The 24534-nt window shown below is 43.9% G+C and overlaps 1 protein-coding gene across 5 annotated transcripts in view; it reads right to left on the reverse strand.

Annotated features, from left to right (window-relative positions):
• Positions 1–984: 984 nt before the first annotated feature.
• Positions 985–24534, reverse strand: part of CYP2J2 (cytochrome P450 family 2 subfamily J member 2) — a 31434-nt gene continuing 7884 nt past the window's right edge. The window contains exons 2-9 of one of the 5 annotated variants that reach the window (XM_060005531.1): positions 21719–21881; positions 18577–18726; positions 17817–17977; positions 15041–15217; positions 12958–13099; positions 9810–9997; positions 6635–6773; positions 985–1375 (exon numbers count right to left, since the gene is read on the reverse strand). In XM_060005531.1, coding sequence (XP_059861514.1) covers positions 1353–1375; positions 6635–6773; positions 9810–9997; positions 12958–13099; positions 15041–15217; positions 17817–17977; positions 18577–18726; positions 21719–21881 — 1143 coding nt within the window. In that variant the 3' untranslated portion in view covers positions 985–1352. Of the gene's footprint in view, positions 1461–6634; positions 6774–9809; positions 9998–12957; positions 13100–15040; positions 15218–17816; positions 17978–18576; positions 18727–21718; positions 21882–24534 lie in introns of all 5 variants that reach the window. The other 4 variants (XM_060005520.1, XM_060005527.1, XM_060005547.1 and 1 more) reach the window with 4 other exon arrangements.

Raw genomic sequence — 24534 nt, forward strand, 5'->3', positions numbered from 1 at the left:
TCTCTCTCTTGCTTCTTCCCTCCCCCACCCCACCTCATTCTAATTCTCTCTCTCCTCCCTCCCTCCCCCACCCCACCTCATTCTAATTCTCTCTCTCCTCCCTCCCTCCCTGTTTCCCTTTCTAATGGTCTTCACTGAATTGGCTTTTCTCTGAATCCCAAGCAACAGGAATGAAAAGCCCCAGATCCTCATGGCCCATTTTGTTCCGACCTAATTACTTAAGTCTAACCACCTTGGAAAAAAAGACCTTCTGTATGGGTTAGGCCTGTTTACCAGGTTTGTTTGTGTTGGTCTGCATGGGGGTTGGCATCAAAACCCCATGGACTATCAGGGGTACCTGGCCTTCCAGTTGATGCCATTTTCTCCCCTCAGTGACTACATGGAGGAGGGTTGAGCAGGATTCTGACATTTCTAGTTCCTGCTACAAAATAGTCTACCAAGGCTCAGCTGTTGTGTTTAGGCAGGGAATACTTGCCAACCAAAAGCCAACATCAATTTGTGAGAAATGATCACACCCACCACATTGTCAAATCCAGTATGAAATGGCTTGGGAATAAATAATGCCTGAGAAGGGATTTAAGGTGAGGAGGCACCTTGAAAGCAGAAAATATTTCCACATTTTTCCCCCCAAACCTGCTTTCCAGGTTTGGTTAAAGTGGTCACATTCTTCTTGGTCCTGGGGTCCAAGGCCAAGGAGTGTATCCTTAGGTAAATCAGAGAAATTTCTTCTCCATAGAAACCTGCCTATAAATCAGGAATCCTACCTGCCCTACTGACTTCCCAGGGGCCATTCGGAGGCAGAGACAGGATGAGCTTGCCCAGTGCTACCAAGTGTGAGGGCCTTTCTAGCTGACCTCTGTGGCTGCCCCAGGGCCCGACTTCTCCTATCCACCATTTCGCACCACTCTGACCCGGGCCATCTCAACAGGCCAGAAGCAAGTCCCCGTTTAAGGAAGGAAGCAGGAAGGAGGCAGATCACAGCTATGACTTTCATGATGTGCTTTATGGTTTCCAAATCACTCTGGTTTTTACAGCAATTCTTCCTTTAGAGAAGGAATCACTATTCTCTTTTCATTTCCTGGCTGGAGAGGCAAATCACTCACAACATACCTGATTTGCTCAAGGCTCCACGGGAGATGGCAAAGCTGGGGTTTGGATCCTGTTTCCTCTGAGTCCAGTTCCTATGGCCTGTCCTCAGAGGCACTGCATGCTGTTCCCTCCTGCCTTGGGGGGACACGGCCATTCTTCCTGCTTTCCTTCCCCTCTCCCTCCCTGACAACGTCATGCCCGAGGAACGGCACAGAGGCGGTGGCTGACTGGAGAGATGGTCAGGCTCATTCTGAAGTTCAGACTCAGCTTCTCATTGTTTGGAGGCCTGAAGGTAAATTTTTGCACAAGGGAAGTAAAGAAAATAAACAACTCAGTTCTCGCCAACTGTTCTCCAAGGCACATCCGCTTACCTGAAAGACAAAAATATAAGGTGAGTTACCTGTTCGGGCGGCGTCTGTGCCCAGCAAGGACTGAAACCTTCTACCACGTCTTGTGAAACCTGAGCAAACGGAGGGCCTGCTAGGCCCTGGGGCTTTATGTACTCGGCTTATTTGATCGCAGCCACCTGAGTTAACCAAAGCCCAGCGAGCTAAATCCACAATCACACACTCCGATGCCTTCAGGAATCAGGCAGGTGAGGCACAGGTGAGGCACAGGGTGTAGATGAAAGAAGTCAGAGGCCTGGGTTGATCGAGCAAGTGAAGTCTAGCCTAAGGCCTTTCAAAAATCCATTAGCAAACAATAATGACAAAAGCAGACAAAGAACAAAATTCTAGGTAATTTTTCTCAATTGTTAAAAGAAAATTGTTGAAAAGTATAAGCAAGTAAACATCAGAGCAAGGTTTCTCAAGAATGAGGCATCTTTTCTCTTTATCACGTTTCCCTCCTTAATGACTGGAAACCTCTCTGCCATGGCTACCTGCGCAGGGCAGACGCCATCTCATCCCACCTGTGCTTCACGTCTTCTGGGTTTCCGCCACGCCCTCCCCCTCATGAACGCGCTGCTCGCCTGACTTGTGTAACAGCACCGCACGCTGGTCTCTACCACCAGCCCTCTTGTGGGTGTTTTAATAACTTACTTTCTCCCTAAGTAATATATATTCACTACAAAAAGAAAAAAAAATTGTGAAAAGTATAAACACAATAGAAGATCTCATAATCCAGACAGAACCCTTGTTAACGTTTTGACATATTTCCTCATGGTCCTTGTAAGGATGCTCCAGCACACCATCACTGGGATTACTCTCTGTAGCTAATTCTGTGTGCTGCTTTTACTACTTTGTGTTTCCCCATGTCATGAAACTTTCCTGGAAACAGTTTATATACACATGCCTCTATTTTGTTCTTGCCTGTAATGAGCTGTTGAGGAAATAAAATTAGAGAGTATCTGCAAAAGTGATTAGTAAATTGAAATATGCTTCAGAATTATATCATACTTATATTGTTTTGTGCCTGTTTCCCACCAGCGTGTGCCTATTTATCTCTGTTCCCCTCATCCTTATCTCTTTACCCATCACAAATAGTACAATGAGGAAATCTGTTAAAATAGTACCAGATCAGATGTATTGTAAATACCCAAGATTTTCCTAGAAGAATCCAGATATTGTGACAAACCTGGACCTAGGGAGTCAGGAACCAGGGTTAAAGTACAGGTTCTGCCAGTAACCAGCTCTGAGCTATGAGTAAACCCTTTATTCTTACAGACCTAAACATGTCAAACTTGTCAAACATATGAGATAATCTCTCTCCTAACTACATTATGTGGATGGGCAAGGATACCAGTAAGACAGGAGATATGAATTTGCTTTTAAAATTATGAAAACAAGGGCTACTTGATTTCAAAGCTTCATCCTTGACCACGGGAAACATGGACCTTCTCCTTGAGGCTTCCACTAACTAACCAGGTCAATTACCTCATTAGTAAAATGAGAACACTGACCCAGGGTTTTTGGGAAAAGTTCTTCCTAACCTTATCTCCCACGATCCAGTGACTTTTTAAACATTTGTTTGAAAAATGAGGACTCAGCCTCTTGCCTTTCATGAAGCTGTCTGCTGCTTTGTTGGATCAAGTGGGAAAAACTTAAATGAGGAAAAGAAAATATAAATTTGCAGTAATAGCTTTGCCATTTGCCCTGATTGTGTACGTATCCTAATTCCACACCTGATCATCTTTTGCAAGAGAAGGGCAGGAGCTGTCCACACCCCATCCCTTCAGGGAGGCTGTTTTTAGAAAGTGCTGGATCAAGAATGAGGCAAAGCAGCTGTGCACCAAAGCCGGGAGTGTGGCGGGGGAAAGCCAGACGGTGGTGTTGACTTCTTAAGTCAGTGCATCTTTCAGGTTTCTATCTCTTGAAAACTGTTTAGCTAGGCCTCATTCTGTCACAGCTGAGGGAATCCCCAAATTGCTTGCCTTCTAAGAATTTCATTCTTCTCAGGCAGAAAGACAGATAGTGAGACCAACTGCTTGCAAAAATGGCTCCAATTTCCCCTCTCGCCCTGTATCCCCATCATTTGCAATGTGATTTCATAGCTCTTCCCATAACAATTGTGCTATTTTCCCTTCCCCTTGCACCGGGTCTCACATTATGACTTGTACTGGCAACAGAATGCAGGGGGGAGTGATGGTTGCCAGTTCCCAGCCTGGCCCTTAGGAGGCATTGTGTGCTTCCTGTTCTCCCTCTTGGGGTCTTTATCTTCCACATGAACACCAGCCCGGCTAGCTTGCTGGAGGATGAAACTTGGAAAAGAGCCCCATTGTCCCAGCTGAGGTCATCCTAGATCCGCCTTCAGCCTGCTGACCTCCCAAAAAGGCCAGAGAGGCCAGCTAAGATCAGTTGAGCTCCCAGCTCAACTACAGACTCCTGAGCAATAATACACACTTATGGTTTTAAGTCACTGAGTTTTCCACCTTTGTTATGCAGCAATGTAATAATGGATACATATGATATGAACTTGCTGAATCTTAAAATGGAAGGGCCTTTAAGTGGGGAAATGAGTTACATTGTAATTATGCAGGAAGGAGCACTAGATGAGAACGAGGGAACTTGAGTCTTAGGCCCTGTTCAGCCAATTCTTTGGGCATGTGATCTTGAATAAGAAACAATTCTCTCTTATTCTTAGTTTCCTTACATTAAGAAACGGCATACTGATCGATTGCCTGTCTAACTATTAATAACTGGGTTGCTGTAAGGATTAAATGAGATAATTTGCTTGCAAATGAAACCTGTAATTAAAAGGGTGTGTTATAACTCTCAATAGCAAAAACAACAGTGAGTCAAGAATAATTATAATACTTAAAATACACAGGTGAAACTTTGCATTATAATAGGAAATCTGAAGCTCTTGTAGACAGGAAGACTGGAAGGTATTCCCATATCTCATGTCTGCTTTCATGTTAGGAAGTGACTTGGCCAACGTGAGGAAAAGTGGCATAGAACCAGAGGAAGAAAGACACAGAAGATTGATTCTAGATTCTGATTCTAATCAGAATCAGTCCAGATACACTCAGGACAGTGTCCTATAGCAGGAAAATCTGGGCTCCGGATCACGCATACATGGATTCAAATTCAAGGGCCTCCCTTTCTGTACTTTGGTGGCATGATCAACAAAATGACACTGTCTCAGCAAATCAATCTATATTTAATTTAATGATAAGAAACCTATCATGAATTTCTGAGTGTCAACTCTGTAGCATAGTTACCTTTTTTAGGAGACACTGCTAGGAAGAGCACAGGCTTCAGTGTTTGATAAACCTGGTTAACACTGAGTTCTAGCTCTGCCTTGTGAGCTTTATAGCTTTTTAGATGCTATAAACGGCCCTGCCAAGCCTCAGGGCTTATCTCCAATGTGGTGATAATAGGAATTTGAAACTTGTAAGTTTACACTAGAACACATGCTCCTTAAGAGATATTTTTTTCTACTTCATTCATTGTCATATCCTCAGGGCTGAATGCCTGACACATGATAGATGCTCAGGAAATATTTATAAAATTAAGAAATTGGGAAATTAGTTGAATTGATCTCTGCAACATACCTAACTCAATACATGGAATATACTAAATTTTTTCTTACTAATTTTACATTGTTATAAATTAAAACACCCTTTTGGAACTGGCTGGCTTGGAAACATGAGAGTTTTCACTGCATCTGCTTTTGTACATTTCAAGTTGTATACCATGTAAATGTATTAATTAGGTTTTTAAAGGGTCATTAGAATTTGAAACAGCAAAAGGACCTCTTCAGGGACCTGTTATAGAGTAGAATCTCATCTAGTTAAGCCTGTGGCACTTAGAGTCACTTGTGATGCCCATAATGAGAAGCAAGTAGTCCTTTTCCTTGCCCCTCCCCCAGCCTCTTCTTAGCAATTGGCTCTAGTTCTGTGTGAATGGGTTGCCCTAAAAAGATCTTGGAACATTTAAAACTCTGTAAAGAAGGCAACTGTTCAACCTTCTCTCTGGGAGACAGGCAGGGTCTGAGCTCTTGTTCCAGTGTTCTGGGGGACAGCACAACGTGAAGCTGAAATCTCCATCAGACCAAGCCAGGACTTGGGAATTAAGGGCATGCGTCCTGGTGATGCTCCACCCAGGGATTCCTGAGTTGCAACCAACGGCAAGAGTGAGTCATGCTGGGCCTTCCCTGGTGGCACAGTGGTTAAGAATCCGCCTGCCAATGCAGGGGACTCGGGTTCGAGCCCTGGTCTGGGAAGATCCCACATGCCACAGAGCAACTAAGCCTGTGCGCCACAACTGCTGAGCCTGTGCTCTAGAGCCTGCGAGCCGCAACTACTGAGCCCACATGCCACAACTACTGAAGCCCGTGTGCCTAGAGCCCGTGCTCCGCAGCAAGAGAAGACACTGCAATGAGAAGCCCGCGCACCGCAAGGAAGAGTAGCCCCCGCTCTCTGCAACTAGAGAAAGCCCATGTGCAGCAACAAAGACCCAGTGCAGCCAAAAATAAATAAATAAATAAACAAACAAACAAAAAAAACATGCTTTAAGAAAAATAAAGAGTGAGTCATGCTGGAGTGGACTATCTGGTGTGGACTGAACACTGCTGCTTGCCATTCCGGTTAAACAGTGAAGGCTGCCCTCCATGAGCCGTCAGTCACTGCAGCTGACCCCAGTGGTGTGCTCTGAGTGGAATTCAGGCTGGAGAAAAAGAGGATACTGGCCCTAGAGTGTTAGTATGCATATAAAGGAATAATTTCAATGAGCCCAAACTCTTGCATCTTCCCATAAAAAGAAAGGCACTAAAATCATAAATTTGAGATGTCTTTTTTTTTTTTTTGTGACTAGCAGTAACCTTTTGATGTTTGACTACATGGTTTTTTTCCATCAAAAACTCCTATATATCCTCATTCTTTCCTTATCTTTTGGGAACAGTCCCGAAGAGCTATCTGAGAGGCTGCCTTCCCAGGGTAGAGTCCTCAGTAATGCCCCGAATAAAACATTCTCAACTTTTAGGTTGTGAGTTATTTCTTCCTGTTGGACCTGGAGACATTCCAACTAAAGCAAAGCACACCAGGGAGAAAAGTAGGGAAGGCCTGAGAGTCTGGGTTCCCACAGTCTTATTTCTTGCTACTCACCTACTGAGAAAGGCAGAAAGGCTTCCCTTTTCTTAAACTGTCCATTCTCCAGAAAATGCTCCGGATTGAAAACGTCGGGGGTGGCCCACTCTGCGGGGTCCCTGTGCAGTGCAGTCAGGTTAGTCAGGACCATGGTCCCCTGGAGAAGGCAGCAAGGACTCAGGTAAGACTTGACCCACACAACACACATATGCAGAGGGGTGGCAGTCCCCCCGGCTCCCACAGCAAGGCTGATAGCACCCTGAACTCCCTCAGCCTCCCCAGTCCGCTCCCTCTGAGCCCAACCCCTAGGACCCTGCTCTTTGCCATGGGACAGCTTACCATGATGGACTGGAACTGTCTGCTGGGAATTTTACCTGGGGAAGTGTGACTACTCGACTGCAGAATGGATCTCTGCAGGGACTTGTCAGTGTATAATTTGGGAGGGAACACGTATGCGTCAAGAAGAGAAAAATGTGACATCTCCCACTCTCTTCCCTCCAGTGTCTAGTCCGTTCTACAGAGAGTTTCATAATAGAATGAGGTCACCCAGTGAAAGGAACCACTATCCTTCCAGATACATAACAAGAAACCCAGGAGTCCTCCTTAGTGCCTCCCTTTCCCTCATTCTGCCCTCATCCAGTCCTTAAGCTAGGCTGGTCAACTGTACTTGATATTTCTCTTGATTCTGTCCCCTCCATTTTATGTCCACCACTGCCCTCTGGTCCAGGCTATCACCTTGCTTGGTTATACTCCTATAATAGCCCTAACTATGTCCATTTCCTCTCTTCCCCTTCAATGTGCTCCACACTAGCTTTGAACATGATTTAATCGTTCCACACCCGTCCACCCACCACACCTGGAACCTGATAGATACTCTTCAATAGCTCCCATCACTCTTAGATTAAGGACACATCACCTGCTCCCTGTCTGAGCGACCCTCCTTCTGCCTGCACTCCCACTATACCAAGCTTCCTTCAGTTTCTCAAACATGCCACATGTTCCCACTCATTTCTGTGCCTTTTTACATGCTGTTCACATTGCCTGAAATGTCCTTCCTCCCCACTCTGTCATCGAGTTGACTCTTAATCATCCTTTTTTTTTTTTGCAGTACGCAGGCCTCTCACTGTTGTGGCCTCTCCCGTTGCGGAGCAACAGGCTCCGGACGCGCAGGCTCAGAGGCCATGGCTCATGGGCCCAGCCGCTCCCCGGCATGTGGGATCTTCCCGGACCGGGGCACGAACCCGTGTCCCCTGCATCGGCAGGTGGACTCTCAACCACTGCACCACCAGGGAAGTCCTCTTAATCATCCTTTAATCCTCAGCTCAAACCTCACTTCCTTTGGGAAGTCTTCTCTGCCTGCGCTTGCTCCCATTCCTCATTGCAGCTAGCTTGTGTCTTTCTAAAAGCCAGTGAGTTTTTTCCTTTGGGCGGTTACCATGGTTTGTACTTATAAACTTGCATGATTATTTTCCTCTGAGTTGTTTTCTGAGCCCTAAACGTTTTAGGTGCTTAATGAACATCTGATGAATTAATAAAGAATAAGAACTGCTATTTTGAGCACTTTCTATAGTCGGCACAAGGTTAAATAGTATACATGCATGATCTCATGACACGTTCACCTGTGAGGTGGATTTAAATGCACTTTTATGGATAAAGAATTTGAAGCTCTGAGAGGTTGAATAAGATGCCCAAAGTCACAGGGTGGGAGGAAGTAGAACAATGATTTGAATTAGGACGTTTGACATCAGAGTTATGGCTCCTAGCCTCTACAATGTATAGTCAATGGGATCTCACAGTTCCTAGGATGATAATTCCAGTCAATATTAAAGATCAATGTTAGAACAAGTCTGTTGAGCTGGGATGATTCCCTGGGGCTAAATGAATTGCTATAAAAATGCAAAGATCACCTGTGAGATAATTTACCTCAACCTTCACCCACAAGATGATCCATCAGCAAGAAAATAGTAAAAGCAATTGCTGCAGGAATAGCTGCTTTTCCTGGCTCTGCAGGGATGGTGACGAAGGGGTATCCAATGCGGAAGCTCCTCTGTCTTTGCCTTGAGATCATCCCCAGGTACAACAAACAGAGCAACTTAGACAAACTGGATCTAATGAATCCACAGAGGCCCACCAAGGTGGAGAAAGGAAAGAACTGTAAATGTGCAGTGTGCAGAGAGGACACTAGGGGGCATAGGAGAGCTGCCTGCTGAGACCCTAAGAGTGGTGTGCAGAGTGAGAGCAGAATTTCCTTTGTGAGGACCGGGAATTTAACAGGGACCCACTGAGGAATATTTCAGGGAGACTCTTTTAAAGTCAAAGTAAAGCAACTCCTGTGGAGAGAACATGGTGTAGTACAAAAAAGATGAGCCTGGGAATCAGAACAGTTCCGTTCCTGGAGCCCAACTCTTGTCATTGTAGCTGAGAGATCTTATGCAAGATTAATTACTCTCTGAGCCTCAGCTTCCAAATTCATAAAATGAGGATAACAGAATTATTCTGAGGACTAAGACATTTTAAATAACCTATATAGTCCATGGAACATAATCCTATTTAAAAAGCATTGGTTCCTTTCTCTCCTTTTCTGATATTTAATACTGCACACAATTGTATTGCTTTCCCTTGTGAGACAGTCCCATTAAGGGGCTGTAAGTCAAAGCTGGAAAAATACCAGTGGGGATATTATGTTAGAAACACCAGCATCAATGTGATGTTGGCCCAGGAGGTCTCAAATGTCCCTTCATATTTCAACATTCTATAACCCAGGATTATGAAGCAGAATTTTCTAAAGTAAGTCTGGCAGGTCCCTATCCTGTAAGAAGCTCTCCCAAGGCAAAGAAATGGACCTCGTGGCAAAGTCTGACTGAGAATTGCTTCTTGCTCTATCCCCAGAAATATTCACAATGCATGTCACGTAGTAAGAAATCTCACAGCAAAGAAAAGCCAGGCTTTGCCTAAACACAGCTAACCTAGGAATCCCCCTTCCCCTCCATAACTCCTATTAACAACCAGTTGAACTAATTTTCTAAGATCATACCCAGGGAACAAAACTAGTATTTCATCTGGCATAATATATCTCTCTCCCTATTGAAGTGATTCTCTAGGACAAGAACACATGTTACTTTTCCAGTTGAGATTCCCACCATTTACAAATATGAACTTGGAGATCTCAGGCTGCGAATGAGCCCCTAATTACCTTGGGCAGGTGGTATCCACTCAAGGTGGTGTCCACTGTCACCTCTCTGGGCACATTCATGGGGATGATGTTTCCCATTCTCTGCACCTCGTGGATGACAGCATTGGTGTAGGGCATGGACTCTCGAGCTGCCGTGCTCGGCTGCTGTGATTGGCCAAGCACCCTGTCGATCTCAGCTTGGACTTTTTCTGGAAAAGCAGAGGAGGTTCTATTATTCTATTATTCCATAACTTTCCTTGAGCCTCCTTAAGTTAAGGAATGGAATAACCAGGATCAAAATGGCTAAAGTTATCGTAGGCTCTCTAGACTAGCTCCTCAGGGAGGTATGTGAGTGGAAAGTGGGCCCTGGTGTGAGACAAATCTGGTGACAAACTCTTGCTCTACAACATTCCTGCTGCACTTTACTGAAATCATTTGAGCCTCAGTTTGCTCTTCTTATTCGTTAGAATAAATCCACTTCCGCTTTAGGATGTTTTGAGATATACACGAACTGATTTAGGGAAGCAATCAACAAATGAAAAAAAATCCCATTAATTGTGCCCAATATCTGTTTTCTTCTTTTTCTACAAAAATAGATATTTTAGCTGGATACCTGGTTGCACAGCTAAAGACTACATTTCCCAGATTCCCCTGTGACTAAGTTCTGACCAATAGAATGTAAGTAGAGGGGATGTTTAATACTTGGAAGAGGCCCTTAAAGGAAGGGTGTGTGCTTCCTCCTCCTTCTTCCCTTCCTACTGGTGGAAAGGCAACCTTAGAGGTGAGCCATCTTTGAGAGTGCCAACAAGGGCACCATTCTAGATACAGCAGAGCAACACAATGGAAAGAGCTTGGACCCCAAAAGTGTTCTGCAGAGTCCAGCTTAGAGTTTCTCATTTGAAAGAAAAATAAAACTCCTTTTTTTTTAACTGAATATTTTAAAACTTTAAAATTGTGGTAAAATAAACATAATATATAATTTACTATCTTAATCATTTTAGGTGTGCAGTTTATTCACATTATTGTGCTACCAATCTCCAGAAATTTTTATCTTGCAAAACTGAAACTCTACATCCATTGAAGAGGATGCCATTTTGCACTTTCCCCAGGCTCTGACAACCACCATTTTACATTTGCTTTCTATGAATTCAACCACTCTAGATACATTATATGAATAGAATCACACAGAATATGCCTTTTTTGACTGGATTACTTAGTTTAGCATAATGTCTTTAAGGTTCATCCATGTCGTAGCATGTGTAAGAATGTTTTCTTTTCTTTCTTTTTTTTTTTTTTTGTGGTACGCGGGCCTCTCACTGTTGTGGCCTCTCCCGTTGCGGAGCACAGGCTCCAGACGCGCAGGCTCAGCGGCCATGGCTCACGGGCCCAGCCACTCCACAGCATGTGGGATCTCCCGGACTGGGGCACGAACCCGCGTCCCCTGCATCGGCAGGCGGACTCTCAACCACTGCGCCACCAGGGCAGCCCAGAATGTTTTCTTTTTAAGGCTGATTAATATTCCATTGCATTCCACATTTTGCTTATCCATTCATCCATCGATAGTAACTTGGGTTGCATCTACTTTTTTATGCCATTTTAAGCCACTGTTATTTTGGAGCCTCTAATAGGGAAACTGTATCAATACGCTAACTAGGTGGCTTTTAAATTTAAAAAGGACTTCCTTGGTGGTGCAGTGGTTAAGAATCCACCTGCCAATGCAGGAGACACGGGTTCAATCCCTGATCCGGGAAGATCCCACATGCCACGGAGCAACTAAGCCTGTGCACCACAACTACTGAGCCTGTGCTCTAGAGCCCGCAAACCACAACTATTGAGCCCACGCACCACAACTACTGAACCCCGCGTGCCTAGAGCCCGTGCTCCGCAACAACAGAAGCCACCGCAACAAGAAGCCTGAGCACCGCAACGAAGAGTAGCCCCCGCTCGCCGCAACTAGAGAAAGCCCGCGCACAGCAAAGAAGACCCAATGCAGCCAAAAATAAATAAATAAATAAAATTTATGAATAAAAGTATCTGATAAATAAAAACACAGAGAATTTATAAATAAATTTAAATAAAACCCTGTAATTCACAGTTACAAGTGCATTTTTTAAGTGCATGACTCAGGACACATAAGCATAAATATACACACATATAAAACAAACATTTATTCATATGTATAAGGAAAGAAAGTTTCACGAAAAAGCCTTATCCTTAATACACAGAAAGCACTCTGATTTCCCTAATCTATTTTTTTTAATTTAGGGAAAAAAGTTAGTCTCGATCCACTAAATTGACTTTATGTCCTGTTAATAAACTTTTACCCACAGTTTGCAGAACTGTATCCCAACAGTTTTTATCCTTCATGTGCTTAAACTGTTTTGGGGCCTAGAAAAGGAAAAATGATTGTAACAGTCACTGTCGTCGAAAGGGTTAGTCTGTGGGGAAGGTATATAAATAATGTGTGGTAAGCAAAGTAATGGAGGTGCAGTTAGGCAACCTCTAAAGGAAGGAAATGCTAGTATTTTCCCAGAAGTGTGGGGAAACATCTTAGAGGGGCTGTGGTTGAGTAAACTCTTCAAGCATAGCTAGGAGTTTACCGTGCAGAGAAATTAGGGAAATACATTTTGGTATTATTCTTCTAGGGAAGAGCAGGTGTTATGGCCCAGAGGTACAAATAAGGACAGTGAAATTAAGTGACATATGACTTAATGACGCCCCCATGCAGGGTGGGTAGAGTCGAGGCTGGATGGGCAGAAAGAGGCCCAGCAGAGGGCATGATATACCAAATTGGGGAGTATGAGCATCGTCAACAGGGCAATGGAAGACACTACTTCGAAGGAGGGAGGGCTGCGACCAGATTTCATATGTGAGTGGAATGGAACTCTTTCCTGGAACTCACCACAATGTCAGTGGACTTCACTGTTTTCCCCACTGGACTGGGAGTTTCCTGAGGGCTGGGACTCTCTGTTATAGTTGTGTTACATGGACCCATCACAATCCTCACAGAAAAACAGAAGAAGGTTCCCGTTCTCAAGTCCACCTGGCCCGGTAACTGTCCTACCTATCTCTCCATCCTACCATGCTACCTTCTGGTCCCACCTTGGGACAGTGTGTTCCAGGGGGCGCCATTCTGACCTGGCCCAGGCCCATCCACTGACGTGCTCACCTTGGATTTCGGGGTAGAGGGCCATGTAGAGCAGACCCCAGCGCAGGGTGGTCGAAGTTGTCTCCGTTCCAGCAAAGAAGAGGTCCAGGGTGCTGTAGATGAGGTTTTCTTCGTGGAAACTTGAAGTAGCACTGCCCTTATGCTAGAAAGCACAATGATTATTGGATTATTCAGATGGTTCTTAGTTGCCACAACACAGGGGCCCTCATCCTAGAGAAAACGTGGAAGGAGAGAGCCCAGGAGAAATGACTTTCCCTTTGGTCATCTCAGGAGGCAGAGGCTTATTCCTGCAACATCACTAGAGTCCTCCTGCCCCAAGTGCTGGAAGCTTTTATTATTTTTATTATTTTTACACCCATAATTTTGGAGAATCTAGCATTACACTGGAAAAACAGCCTTGGGTTCCAATATTAGCCACACCATTCACTATCTGTATGACTTGAGCAAGTGAATAAACCTTTCTGTGCTTATATCCTATTTCACAAAATAGAAATAACAATACTCACCCCTTAAGATGGCATTCTGAATTACGCGAGATGGAAAGGACACATAGCAAATTCTCAACAAATGTTTGTACTGATACTAGAAAGAATAACTGAATTTCTCTAAAGTAGAATAATTCTCATATCTCCCTGTTAATCTTTTCCTTTTTAGGTTAAACTTCTCTGGTTCCAACAGCCATTCCTCATGGCACTCCAGCAGCTTTGCCACATTCCTCCAGAAGCTTCAATGCATCAACATTCCTCCCTCTGTGGTCCCACACCTGCACACCATATAGCAAGTGATGTCTCCCCCTCTGGGGAGTAATCAATACTTCTATTAATGTTATGCCAATCAGGTGAAACAAGAGTGGAGATGGAAAGAAATCCACATTTCTGCCAACTCTAGGAGAACGAATGAGTAATCTGATGAGTCAAAGATAATGACACAGACGCAGTGACGTGTGCTAACCAGAGGTGTTACTATGGTAAAGGATATACATCCCATTTTGCTTTTTTCCTGTAGTAATATTAAAAAGCGGATGACATGGCGATGAGGGAGGAAGGCGAATGTCCGTCCCATTTGAGACTAATCTCTGGCAACTGACACAGATTCATTTGTGCTCTGCACTGGGAGCTGGGGGAAGGGGTAGGTAACTGGGCACCAGTCTGACTAATGATGAAACAGCACTTATTCTTCCTTTTGTGTGTATCTCCCTCAGATATATGCCGAGGACAGAGACTAGATCATGAGAAGGCAGTATTTGGGCTTTCCAAAGCCCTTAACCCAAATACTGTTAAACCTCTATCTTTATTTCTAATTGTCTCATCAATTAACTCATAAATCAATTCTGAGTTAATGTTATTCCTACACTCTATGAAGTATTGCCTCTATTTTCCTCCCCTGTGGTAGGCTGAATAATGACCCACAAAGATGTCCATGTCTTAATCTCTAGAACCCGTGAATGTTACACGGCAGAAGGGACTTTGTAGATATAGTGAATTAACGATACTGATATGGGAAGATTATCCTGGATTATCCCAGTGGGCCCAATATAATCACAAGAGTCTTTATAAGAGGGAGGCAAGAAAGTCATAAAGAGAAGATGTGAGGATGGTGGCAGAAAAGATGCTACATTGATGGCTTTGAAGTCGGAGGAAGGGGCCCTGCGGCAGGGAGTACAGGCAGCCTCTAGATACTGGAAAAGTCAATCAGTGGATTCTGTCCTAAAGCCTCAAGTAGGAGCCAGTCCCTCCCGCAACTTGACTTCAGCCCAGTGAAACTGGTTTCAGCCTTCTGACCTCTAGAACTGTAAGGGAACAAATGTGTGTTTGTTTGTTTGTTTGTTTGTTTTTTTGCGATACGCGGGCCTCTCACTGCTGTGGCCTCTCCTGTTGCGGAGCACAGGCTCCGGATGCGCAGGCCCAGCGGCCATGGCTCACGGGCCCAGCCGCTCCGCGGCATGTGGGATCTTCCCAGACCGGGGCATGAACCCGTTTAAGCCCCATGTTTGTGGTGATTTGGTACAGCAGCAATAAGAAACCAGAATCCCCTCATTTGCTCTTTAAGAGTAAAACTCAGGTAACAGCTCTGGTTTCCTCACCTTTTCTATTTCCTTGAGGTAAGCATCAATGAAGTCTCTTGCTTCAGCAGGATTCCAACCTCTCTTGTGGTTTTCAATCACACGGGCAACAAACATTTTCAGTTTCTCCCAGTTCCTGAAGAGCATTTGGTGGGGTCCAGGAAGGAAATTCATTATCCTTGGAAAGACATTGTAGAGCTGATGGAGAAAACAAAACAGTCATGGAGACAAGGGAGTGCCAGTTTTCTACTTTTGAAGACAATGAAACCACATTCTCTTTCCATCTCTTTTATTTACTTAAATTTAACGCTTGGAGTTACCCCTGACTCTTCTCTCTCTCAACCCTCTTCTTTCCCCTCGGGCAAAGCATTTCAGCTCTCCATCCAAAATATAACCAGTCTCGGACCACTTCGCACCACTCCATGTGCTTTGTCTTCCTTGTACAAACCACCAACATTACTTACCTGGATGCTGTAAAGCCTCCAACAGGTTTCCTGATTCTATCCTTAACCCCATTCCCAGTCTATTTTCCACTGAGCTGCCAGAGGGACCATTTAGCTGTTAAGTTGATTATTTCACTTTTTGGCTCTTCCAATGACTTTCCATGACATTTAGACAAAATTCTACACCATTCTCCTAGCCTGGAGCTCTACATGAGCTGGCCCCTCACCCTCTTGCCACCTCCTCTGCTATCACTCCCTGCCATCTTACTCTCTTTTACTCTTTCAAGTCCAGCCCCATTGGCCTCTGTGAAAACATAAAAAATATTCTTGTTTAGGACACTGCATTTGCTGTTCCTTCCATCTAGAATGGTTTTCCTCTGAAATCTGTATAACCCCAGTTCCTTTAATTCATTAATGTGCTGCTCAAATGTCACCTACTTGGACCTGTCTTATCTGATAATCTTACAGTTAGTAGCACTTCTGGTACTCTCTTTCCATTCCTTTATTTTGTTTTATTTTTTTCTGTGACAATTATCATTAGTATGTGTATGTATATATATTTGGGTGTGTATGTGTGTGTGTGTGTGTGTGTGTGTGTGCAAAATGTCTATCTATGTATGTATCTATGTATGTATCTATGTATAATCTATGTATTTATCTATATATCTACATACCTATGTATGTATGTATGTTAAATATGTACGTGTATTTATTTGTCTGCTCCCACTATGATGTAATCTCCATGTGGCTAAGATATTTTTTACTGAAATAAAGTGGTCTTTGAATATATTTTCTCTAATAATACATAGTAGAAAATAGATAGCATAAGGTAATAGAAAGTTGCCTAGATTTTAAGTGAAATAGGCATGGGTTTGACAATTAGCTCTGTTTCTTTCTAGCTATAATACTTTGGTAATAATAGTAATAATAATAATAATAGTAGTAATGATGTGATTTGTGGCTACTGTAGCTGCCAGTGGGGCCTGATGGTTATTTTCATGACTAAATATCATGAGATCTATACTGCATTTGACACAGAGGCAGTAGACTACTATGGGATGTGCTTACATATTCCCATATCTGCTTGCACACATCAGGATGATCCATTTCATCTTTAAAGGACTGCTGTAAAAACTTATTTGAGATAAAGTATGAAGAGTTGTCCATCAAAGTGCCTGGTCTACTTTGGGTCTCTAAGAAATGCTTCTTACCTCTGCCCTACTGCCCCATCCTACCCTCCCAGGATTTCTGTTTCCTGGGAACAGTCAGCCGGGTACCCACTGAACTCCCATGACTTCCTAGGTTCTGTCTTAACAGGAGGGAAGAAACTGGAATAACTGGATGGGCAGCTACCACGGTTAGAAGTGAGAACAAGGAACATTATTCAAAAATAACACTGCCAATAAATCATAATAGCTCACATTCATTATGCCCCTTTAATGTGCCAGGAATCACGCTAACTACGTTATCAGGATTGGCGTGATGGATCCACAAGTCTCCAGCTAAGGATACTTGTTAAGAATAAATAAAACCCTTGGGGCTGATTTTCCCTAGAAGTGTCTTCCAAATCCAGAAATGTGGCTGAGAGGCCAAGAAGCTGAGTAGAGGTTTTGACAGACTCACAGCACGGGCAGGACAAAAGTGGAGAGCAGGGCCCACCAAGGAAGGGGTGAGTTTGACCCCTCTAAATCTATACCCTACAAAGTTAAAAGACTGATAGTATCAAGTATGGATGGACATGTAAGTAGTGCAACCACCTGGGAAAACTTTAAGTATTGTTTACAGGTGTGAATGCAAGAGAAAGGAGTGGATGTGTCCACATGAAGGATTGACAAGAATGTTCATTCCAGATCCCCAAACTGGAAGTCCCCCAAGTGTTTATTAATAGGGAACAGAATAACAAATGGGCATATTCATAAAATAGAAAAGTAAGCAGATATTTTTTTAAAAGTGCAACTAACATAGGAATCTGAAAACAATGTGCCAAGGGAGAGTCAGGCAAAGAACAGTACTTCTGAGGGAGGATGGACACGGAGGGCTAGGGAGGGACATGGAGAGGAGAGACACAAAGGTGATGGCAATATTGTGCTTTTTAAAGAAAAGAACATAGGTCCTAGGTGCACTTCATGTAGTTTTTTACCTTACACAAATGTTAGAAACGTTCTTTGGCTATAGTCAATATTTAACAATATGATGTAAAATACTAAATTCAACAGATTGACTACAAACATGTTTGTGTTAAAGTAAATTTTAAAAGGTTATATGTTAGCTTAAAAAAAAAAAAGGAAGAGCTCATCTGTGTCCGACATCAGCCCAATATCCTTATCCAAGATAGGAAGTGAGGACTGCCTCACCTGGCACCACATTGATGTCTCGAGATATGTGACCTCATCCAGCAGCCTCAGCAGCTCCTGGAACTGAGTGTCCTCGTAGTCAAAGCGCTCCCCAAATGTGATGGAGCAAATAATATTGGAAACTGCATTGTTGATTTTGAAGTGAGGGTCGAAAGGCTGTCCTAGAGGCAGAAGAAGCGATGGATCCTTCAGATTGGTTTCCTTCTCTTTCCCTGAGAGTCTACTCTACATGACATATGACATACTGACTACAGAACCACCTCTGAGACTGTGGCCCCAGAAACCTACACAGGGTCTAACATACAGCAAGCATTCAGTCAATGCCTGGGAAGTCAAACTGATGACCAGGATTTAAATCCAATAATAAGGGCTTCCCTGGTGGCGCAGTGGTTGAGAGTCTGCCTGCTGATGCGGGGGACGCGGGTTCGTGCCCCGGTCCGGGAAGATCCCACATGCCGTGGAGGGGCTGGGCCTGTGAGCCGTGGCCGCTGAGCCTGCGCGTCCGGAGCCTGTGCTCCGCAATAGGAGAGGCCACAACAGTGAGAGGCCCGCGTACCGCAAAAAAAAACAAACAAAAAAAACAATAATAAGTTTAATACCCATCTTATTCTTAATTCTTGAGCTCCATGAGAGCAGGTCATGGTTAGCTGTTCACTGTTATCCCCTCAGTGCCCTACATAGTGCTGGGTGCAGGACAGGCACGTAGACTCTTATTAATCATGAGCCACAGTTCCCTGCACCTGTCCTATGATACACTCACCGTCCTCCTCTCCTATTGCCTGGATGAGGAAGTGGGTCTCTTCCTGAATGCGCTCCTCTAAGCTCTTCCTTCCTAAACCAAAGCTCTTCAGTGTTGTCAGGGCAAACCTTCTTTGTTCCTTCCACACCTGGCCTATGGACATGATCAAGCCTGGGAAAAAGAAAGCCAACATTATGAAAAGAAAGCCAACAAGAGCCATGGGGGTAATGCATCAGATGGAAGGAAGGAGAAGGGCATTAAGGCGCTTGAAAACTATTCAGAGAAATAATCCCAAAGCAATAGATATAGTGGCTAGCATTTACTCACTGCTTCTAATGCCGGACACTTAAACATTTTTAATGCATTGTGTAATTTAGCACTCACAGAACCTCTCTGAGGTAGGTCCTATCATAACTGCCAACCCTCCCAACAATTTTGTTGATAAGGAAACTGAGGCACAAGGGATAAAAGGAAACTCCGCAAGGTCTCAGAGTTAGTAAGCAGCTGAACAGGCATTCAAATTCAGTTCTGCCTAACTCCAAAGCCCATGTTGTGATTACTTGTCACATAAGTAACTGTAAGTATTTATGTTATGCAACATACTAAGAATGCACTTAGGGATTAGACAAAAATCCATACTCATAAGGAGGCAAGGCCTTTAGGAGACGTCCTGTCTAAGCTGGACCTTAAAAAATAAATGAATCAGGGGCTTCCCTGGTGGCGCAGTGGTTGAGAGTCCGCCTGCCGATGCAGGGGACGCGGGTTCGTGCCCCGGTCCGGGAAGATCCCACATGTCGCGGAGCGGCTAGGCCCGTGAGCCATGGCCGCTGAGCCTGCGCGTCTGGAGCCTGTGCTCCGCAACGGGAGAGGCCGCAACAGTGAGAGGCCCGCGTACCGCAAAATAAATAAATAAATAAATGAATCATTCAAGAGCATGGAAGAGTGAAAAATCTATGCAGAAAGAACAACACAGGCAAAGGAAAAAAAAAACATCTTGGTGTGTTCAATAGATGATCATTTATTTCACAACACAGGTGAGGCCACACTTCCTTCATTTCTTCACTTCCAGAGCACTCTTCAACTCCTTCTAATATCTGCCTTTGGCCTCTACCACCTCAAGGACATGCCCTTCCCTGCTGTCCAGTTCAGGATCCTTTTCAATGTCATCTTGATGTGTCAGCAGCATGAGACACTTCTTTCTTCTCTCTTTTCCCAGGACGTGACACTCTCCAATTTTCCTCCTAATTCTCTGACTGCAGAGAACTTACCATATCTTTTGTTAATTCATCTTCTATTATATTTCAAAATGATCTAGTTCTCCATTCAAGTTCTGCAAGCCTCTTCTCCCCTTATCTGTGCTCCATTTTTGGGAAAATCTCATTAGCTCTTTCTGTCCCTCAGCTCCAGACATACATACAAGTGTCTGTTTGACTCTGCTGATTTAAAGGCATTTCAAACTCAGCATTTCTATGACTGAATTCATGATTGCTCCATATACAACACCCCACCCAGACCAGCCAACACCTTGCCCTCCTCCAAATATTCCTCCTTTCCTTTACCTACCCATTTGGGTGTCTACCTCAATACCTCATTCTCTCTCTGTCTAGGTCATCATGTCTTATTGGATTTGCCTCCTGAATATCTTAAATCCATATATCTTCATGGCCACTCTCCTGGCCTAACCTACTGTACTGTCATTTCTTGCCATCTCCCTAGTTCAAGCCACCACCTTCTCTAACCTAAAATGCTGCAACAGTCTCTTGCTCCCTTTATTCCATTCTTGACATTGCAGCCTAAAGAAGTCTTTAAAATGTACCACGTAAGTACGATGATTCCTTTCTCCACTGAAACCGTTCAAGAGCTTTCATTATTATTAGGAATAAAAAGCAACATCCTTAACAAGGAGATGCATGAACTACTCCTGGCCAAACTCAGCACCTTCATCTCCCTTTAATTATCTCCGTTTAATCCCTGTGCTTCCCACACTGGCCACCTTTCAATTCCTCAGTTCACTGTCGTTCCTCCCACCTCAGAGACTTTTCATACTCTATTCCCTCTGACTGATTGCTTCTTCACACTTGTCATTTACTTACATTAGCTTTTCCTGAGTCTCTGAATTAGATTAGATAGACCTAAGAAGTGCACCCTGCTCTTATCTTCATAACAGTTAAGGCCTGAAATTATTAGAGTAATTGATATTGTTTTCATGAATGGAATGTAAGTTACAGAAGAACAGGATTTTGTCATTCTCCTCACTGCTCTGGCACTGGTGCCTAGCACTGGGCTTCACATGGCTGATAATAAATAGAGTGAATGGATGTAGAGTTAATGGATGAAATATTTCAAAGAGGAATTGAGAAGCACCTGAAAAATATGGTGCTTTGGTAGAAGAATAAATCTGAGTTTTTCATTTAGATTTTTAAATGTGTTCGTTTATTTAATGATCATTTTAAGTGTTCATGCCAAACTCTTCTAATATAGATGGAAGGGTTAAGATACCTTGTGGGGCACAGCCTTAATAATAGAGCATAAGGAACTAGAGGCAAGAAGGGATTACATCATCAGCAGGAGGAAGCAGATCCACGTCCATTTTCCTAGGGAAGAGACCTGAATGGGACAGCAGAAAGAGAGCGAGAACGCATTGCCTTTCTCAAAAAACACATCACATCACTGAGTGATGTGAATACTTACTAATTAGAGCTGCTAGAGTGTGTTCATGCAGGTGATGCAGCTTCTCTCAAATCCCTGACATTAGCGCTAACCCTGCCAGGTGTCTGTAACAGGGAAATGTGGCCACTCAGCTTCTTTTAAATACTTTTTTTTTTTTTTTTTGCGGTACGCGGGCCTCTCACTGACGTGGCCTCTCCCGCCGCGGAGCACAGGCTCCGGACGCGCAGGCCCAGCGGCCACGGCCCACGGGCCCAGATGCTCCGCAGCACGCGGGATCCTCCCGGACCGGGGCACGAACCCGCGTCCCCTGCATCGGCAGGCGGACTCTCAACCACTACGCCACCAGGGAAGCCCCACTCAGCTTCCTTTAGGGGCAGGAATTTTATGATGGGCCTGGTCCCTGGGAGTGTTGGAGAATTACAGTCACAAAGGTACCTTTCACAGATTACAAGAATATCAAACGCACACATCTTATATTAGTCAAGAAACTTACCATTTTTCTTAAAAACACGTTCTCGAATAGGGGTTATAGGGCGGTTCACAAACTTTTGCTCCTGGTGGACAAGGACTTCTTTGATTAAGGGCAATCCAGTTATAACAACTGAAGGCAAGTCACCGAATTCCAGGCTAAAAAGGTTCCCATATTTCTTCACAAACTGAAAGATAGTAAAATAGTCACAGAATATGCACATGTCTGTGTGTCCAGGTATAGAGGGTTTGTGTAGCTGTGGGAGCTTGGATGGGGGGAGGGGGGGGCCTGTGTGCACACCTGTGTGTGCACTTAGGTCTGATGGTCTGATGGGGATGTTTCTACCTGTTTCCATTTCTCCTCCTCTCCATTAGACTCGGGCTGAATCCACTACAGGACATAGACATTCCTTATAAACATTCATTCATATGTTCAACTTCCTCGAATTGAATGAGTATCCACCCTTAGTCCTGAGAATAAGGCCTAAAGGTTTAACAAAATAAACAAGGTCTTTAGCTGCAAGCATCTTAAAATCTAGTGAAGGGAGAGAATTCATACATGTGACTCACCAGAGAAGGCTGAGATATGTTTACTGAACGTGGACTTCTTAGTAAATCATATCTGTTTAACCAGGAGAGAATGTCCCCTTCCTCAACATGTTCTAGGTGACAGAAAATTCATTATAGGGCTGGGACCGGGTATGGAGAAGAGCACACTAGTTCTGGAGCCATGTGCAAATCTTAACTCTATGGTTGACTAGCTGTGAGCTCCAGGGAAAGTCGCCTCACTTGTTTGGAGCCTCAGCTATAAAAGAAAATTATTCTTCCCTCAAAGGGTTCTGTGAAGAAGAATGAGAGCAGTGATGTGAAAGGCACTTTGTTCCCTGGTACCTGGCAGACAGCCACTCGAGCCTCTGGGGAATGAATGGGCTCTGTGTGCAAAGGGATATGGAAGCACTTGCTCATGTGACAGACAGGACAAGAGCACAGGGATGATGTGCGAGAGACAGGAGCTGGTGGTCACAGACAACCACGTCTACTGGGTGCCATGATAAGCACCTTTCACATTTTATTTCATTGACCTCACAACTACCCTATGGTAGTAATGATTTTCCTTGTCTTTCAGTAAGAAAAATGAGTCCTAGCAGAAGTAACTTAGCCAAGGTGACAAAGCTATTGGGTGTTGGTGAAATTTGCCAAGCATTATGTAAGATTTAAGAACAAAGCCATGAACCCGAGATGGTGCTTGGACTTTAGAGTTTAGTGGTTGTGACAGAATGAATGTGAGAATGAGGGTGAGGGAGCTGGGAGAGGAAGAGTGAGACAGAGAGAATGGAAGAGTGTGTGGGTGTGTCAGGAGTGTACACAAATGTTCAGGTATGTGCAAATACGCTTGGACCGCAGTCAAGGGTCATAAATCAAAGTCTTCCCTGACATGCTTACTCAAGAGAGGAATCTAAGTAGACCTGCCCATTCCTGCAGACTGCAGGGCTGTATCTTACTAAGGCTGTGGTATCAGACAGAAGTGCTCATTTCCTCCAGGTATCTGTGGCCCCACCTCCCCAGCTGCCACTCACTTATGCTCGCCCATGTTGCCTCAAGCTCCCTGGACTGTGTCACCCCTTCAGAGCAAATACCATGGATTTAGTCTCATTCCACCACCCTGCTCCCATATTAAAGACCAAGCCTGAACTCCATCCTTCCATTGTCTTGTTGGTCTACAGTCTTCCATCCATGTTTGTTCATCACTAGCACAGTAAGTCTGTCTTGTTAGAAAGAGCAGAGCCAAGATTCCATCTTAGTCTGGTCTGCCTCTAAAAGTGCACGTCCTGTTCTAACAAATGGCAGGAATGGGTCTATATAAATCAAGAATTTTTATTCCATCACGCTGAATGCCTGGATGAACTTCTTAGGTTTTACAGAAAGGATTTCTTGACTATTTCAGAATATACAGTAAAAATACTTTTGGAATGGCTGAAAATCTCAGGTTAAGCTAAAGGACTCCTAACTGACAATGTATGCAACCTGGAATCTCAGCTTGTTCTTGGAGGGGACTTGGCGCTCCAGTAGTGTTTACTGAAATGAACTTCTACAGAGTTTCACCTCTTACCAACTCTCTGCCCACGTATATTTCTAGTCCGACAGAGCTACATCAAACGTTTTTATGGCATGATCAACTGCGTAAACATGGATACATCAAAGGACCTCCTGCAGCCCTGGTACCAACAGTGGTGATATCTACCAATTCTTAAGTAACCATGCCAGTCATGTGCCATGTGCCAATGGCTTTACTTGGAGGTAAATGTAAGTCCCAGTGTCATCTGAGAAGTAAGGTAGAGAATACATTTCAATGTACAAAAACAAACAAGTTCTTAAGAAAAAGACAGTGTAAGGGAAAAAAAAAGAGGTTAAAAATAAGGTTGTTCAGCCTCCTACACTATTGGTGGGGATGTAAGAAGGTACAGCCACTATGGAAAACAGTATGGAGGTTCCTCAAAAAAACTAAAAATAGTGTTGCCATATGACCCAACAATCGCACTCCTGGGCATATACCTGGACGAAACTATAATTCAGAAAGATGCACGTACCCCTATGTTCATAGCAGCTCTATTCACAATTGCCAAGACATGGAAACAACCTAAATGTCCACCGACAGATGAATGGATAAAGAAGATGTGGTGCATATGTACGATGGAATGCTACTCAGCCACAAAAAGAATGAAATAATGCCATTTGTAGCACCATGGATGGAACTAGAGATTATCGTACTAAGTGAAGTAAGTCAGAAAGAGAATGAAAAATACCATATGATATTACTTGCGGAATCTAAAATATGACATT

Source organism: Delphinus delphis, chromosome 1 (assembly GCF_949987515.2).
Source record: "Delphinus delphis chromosome 1, mDelDel1.2, whole genome shotgun sequence".
NCBI classification, from domain to species: Eukaryota; Metazoa; Chordata; class Mammalia; order Artiodactyla; family Delphinidae; genus Delphinus; species Delphinus delphis.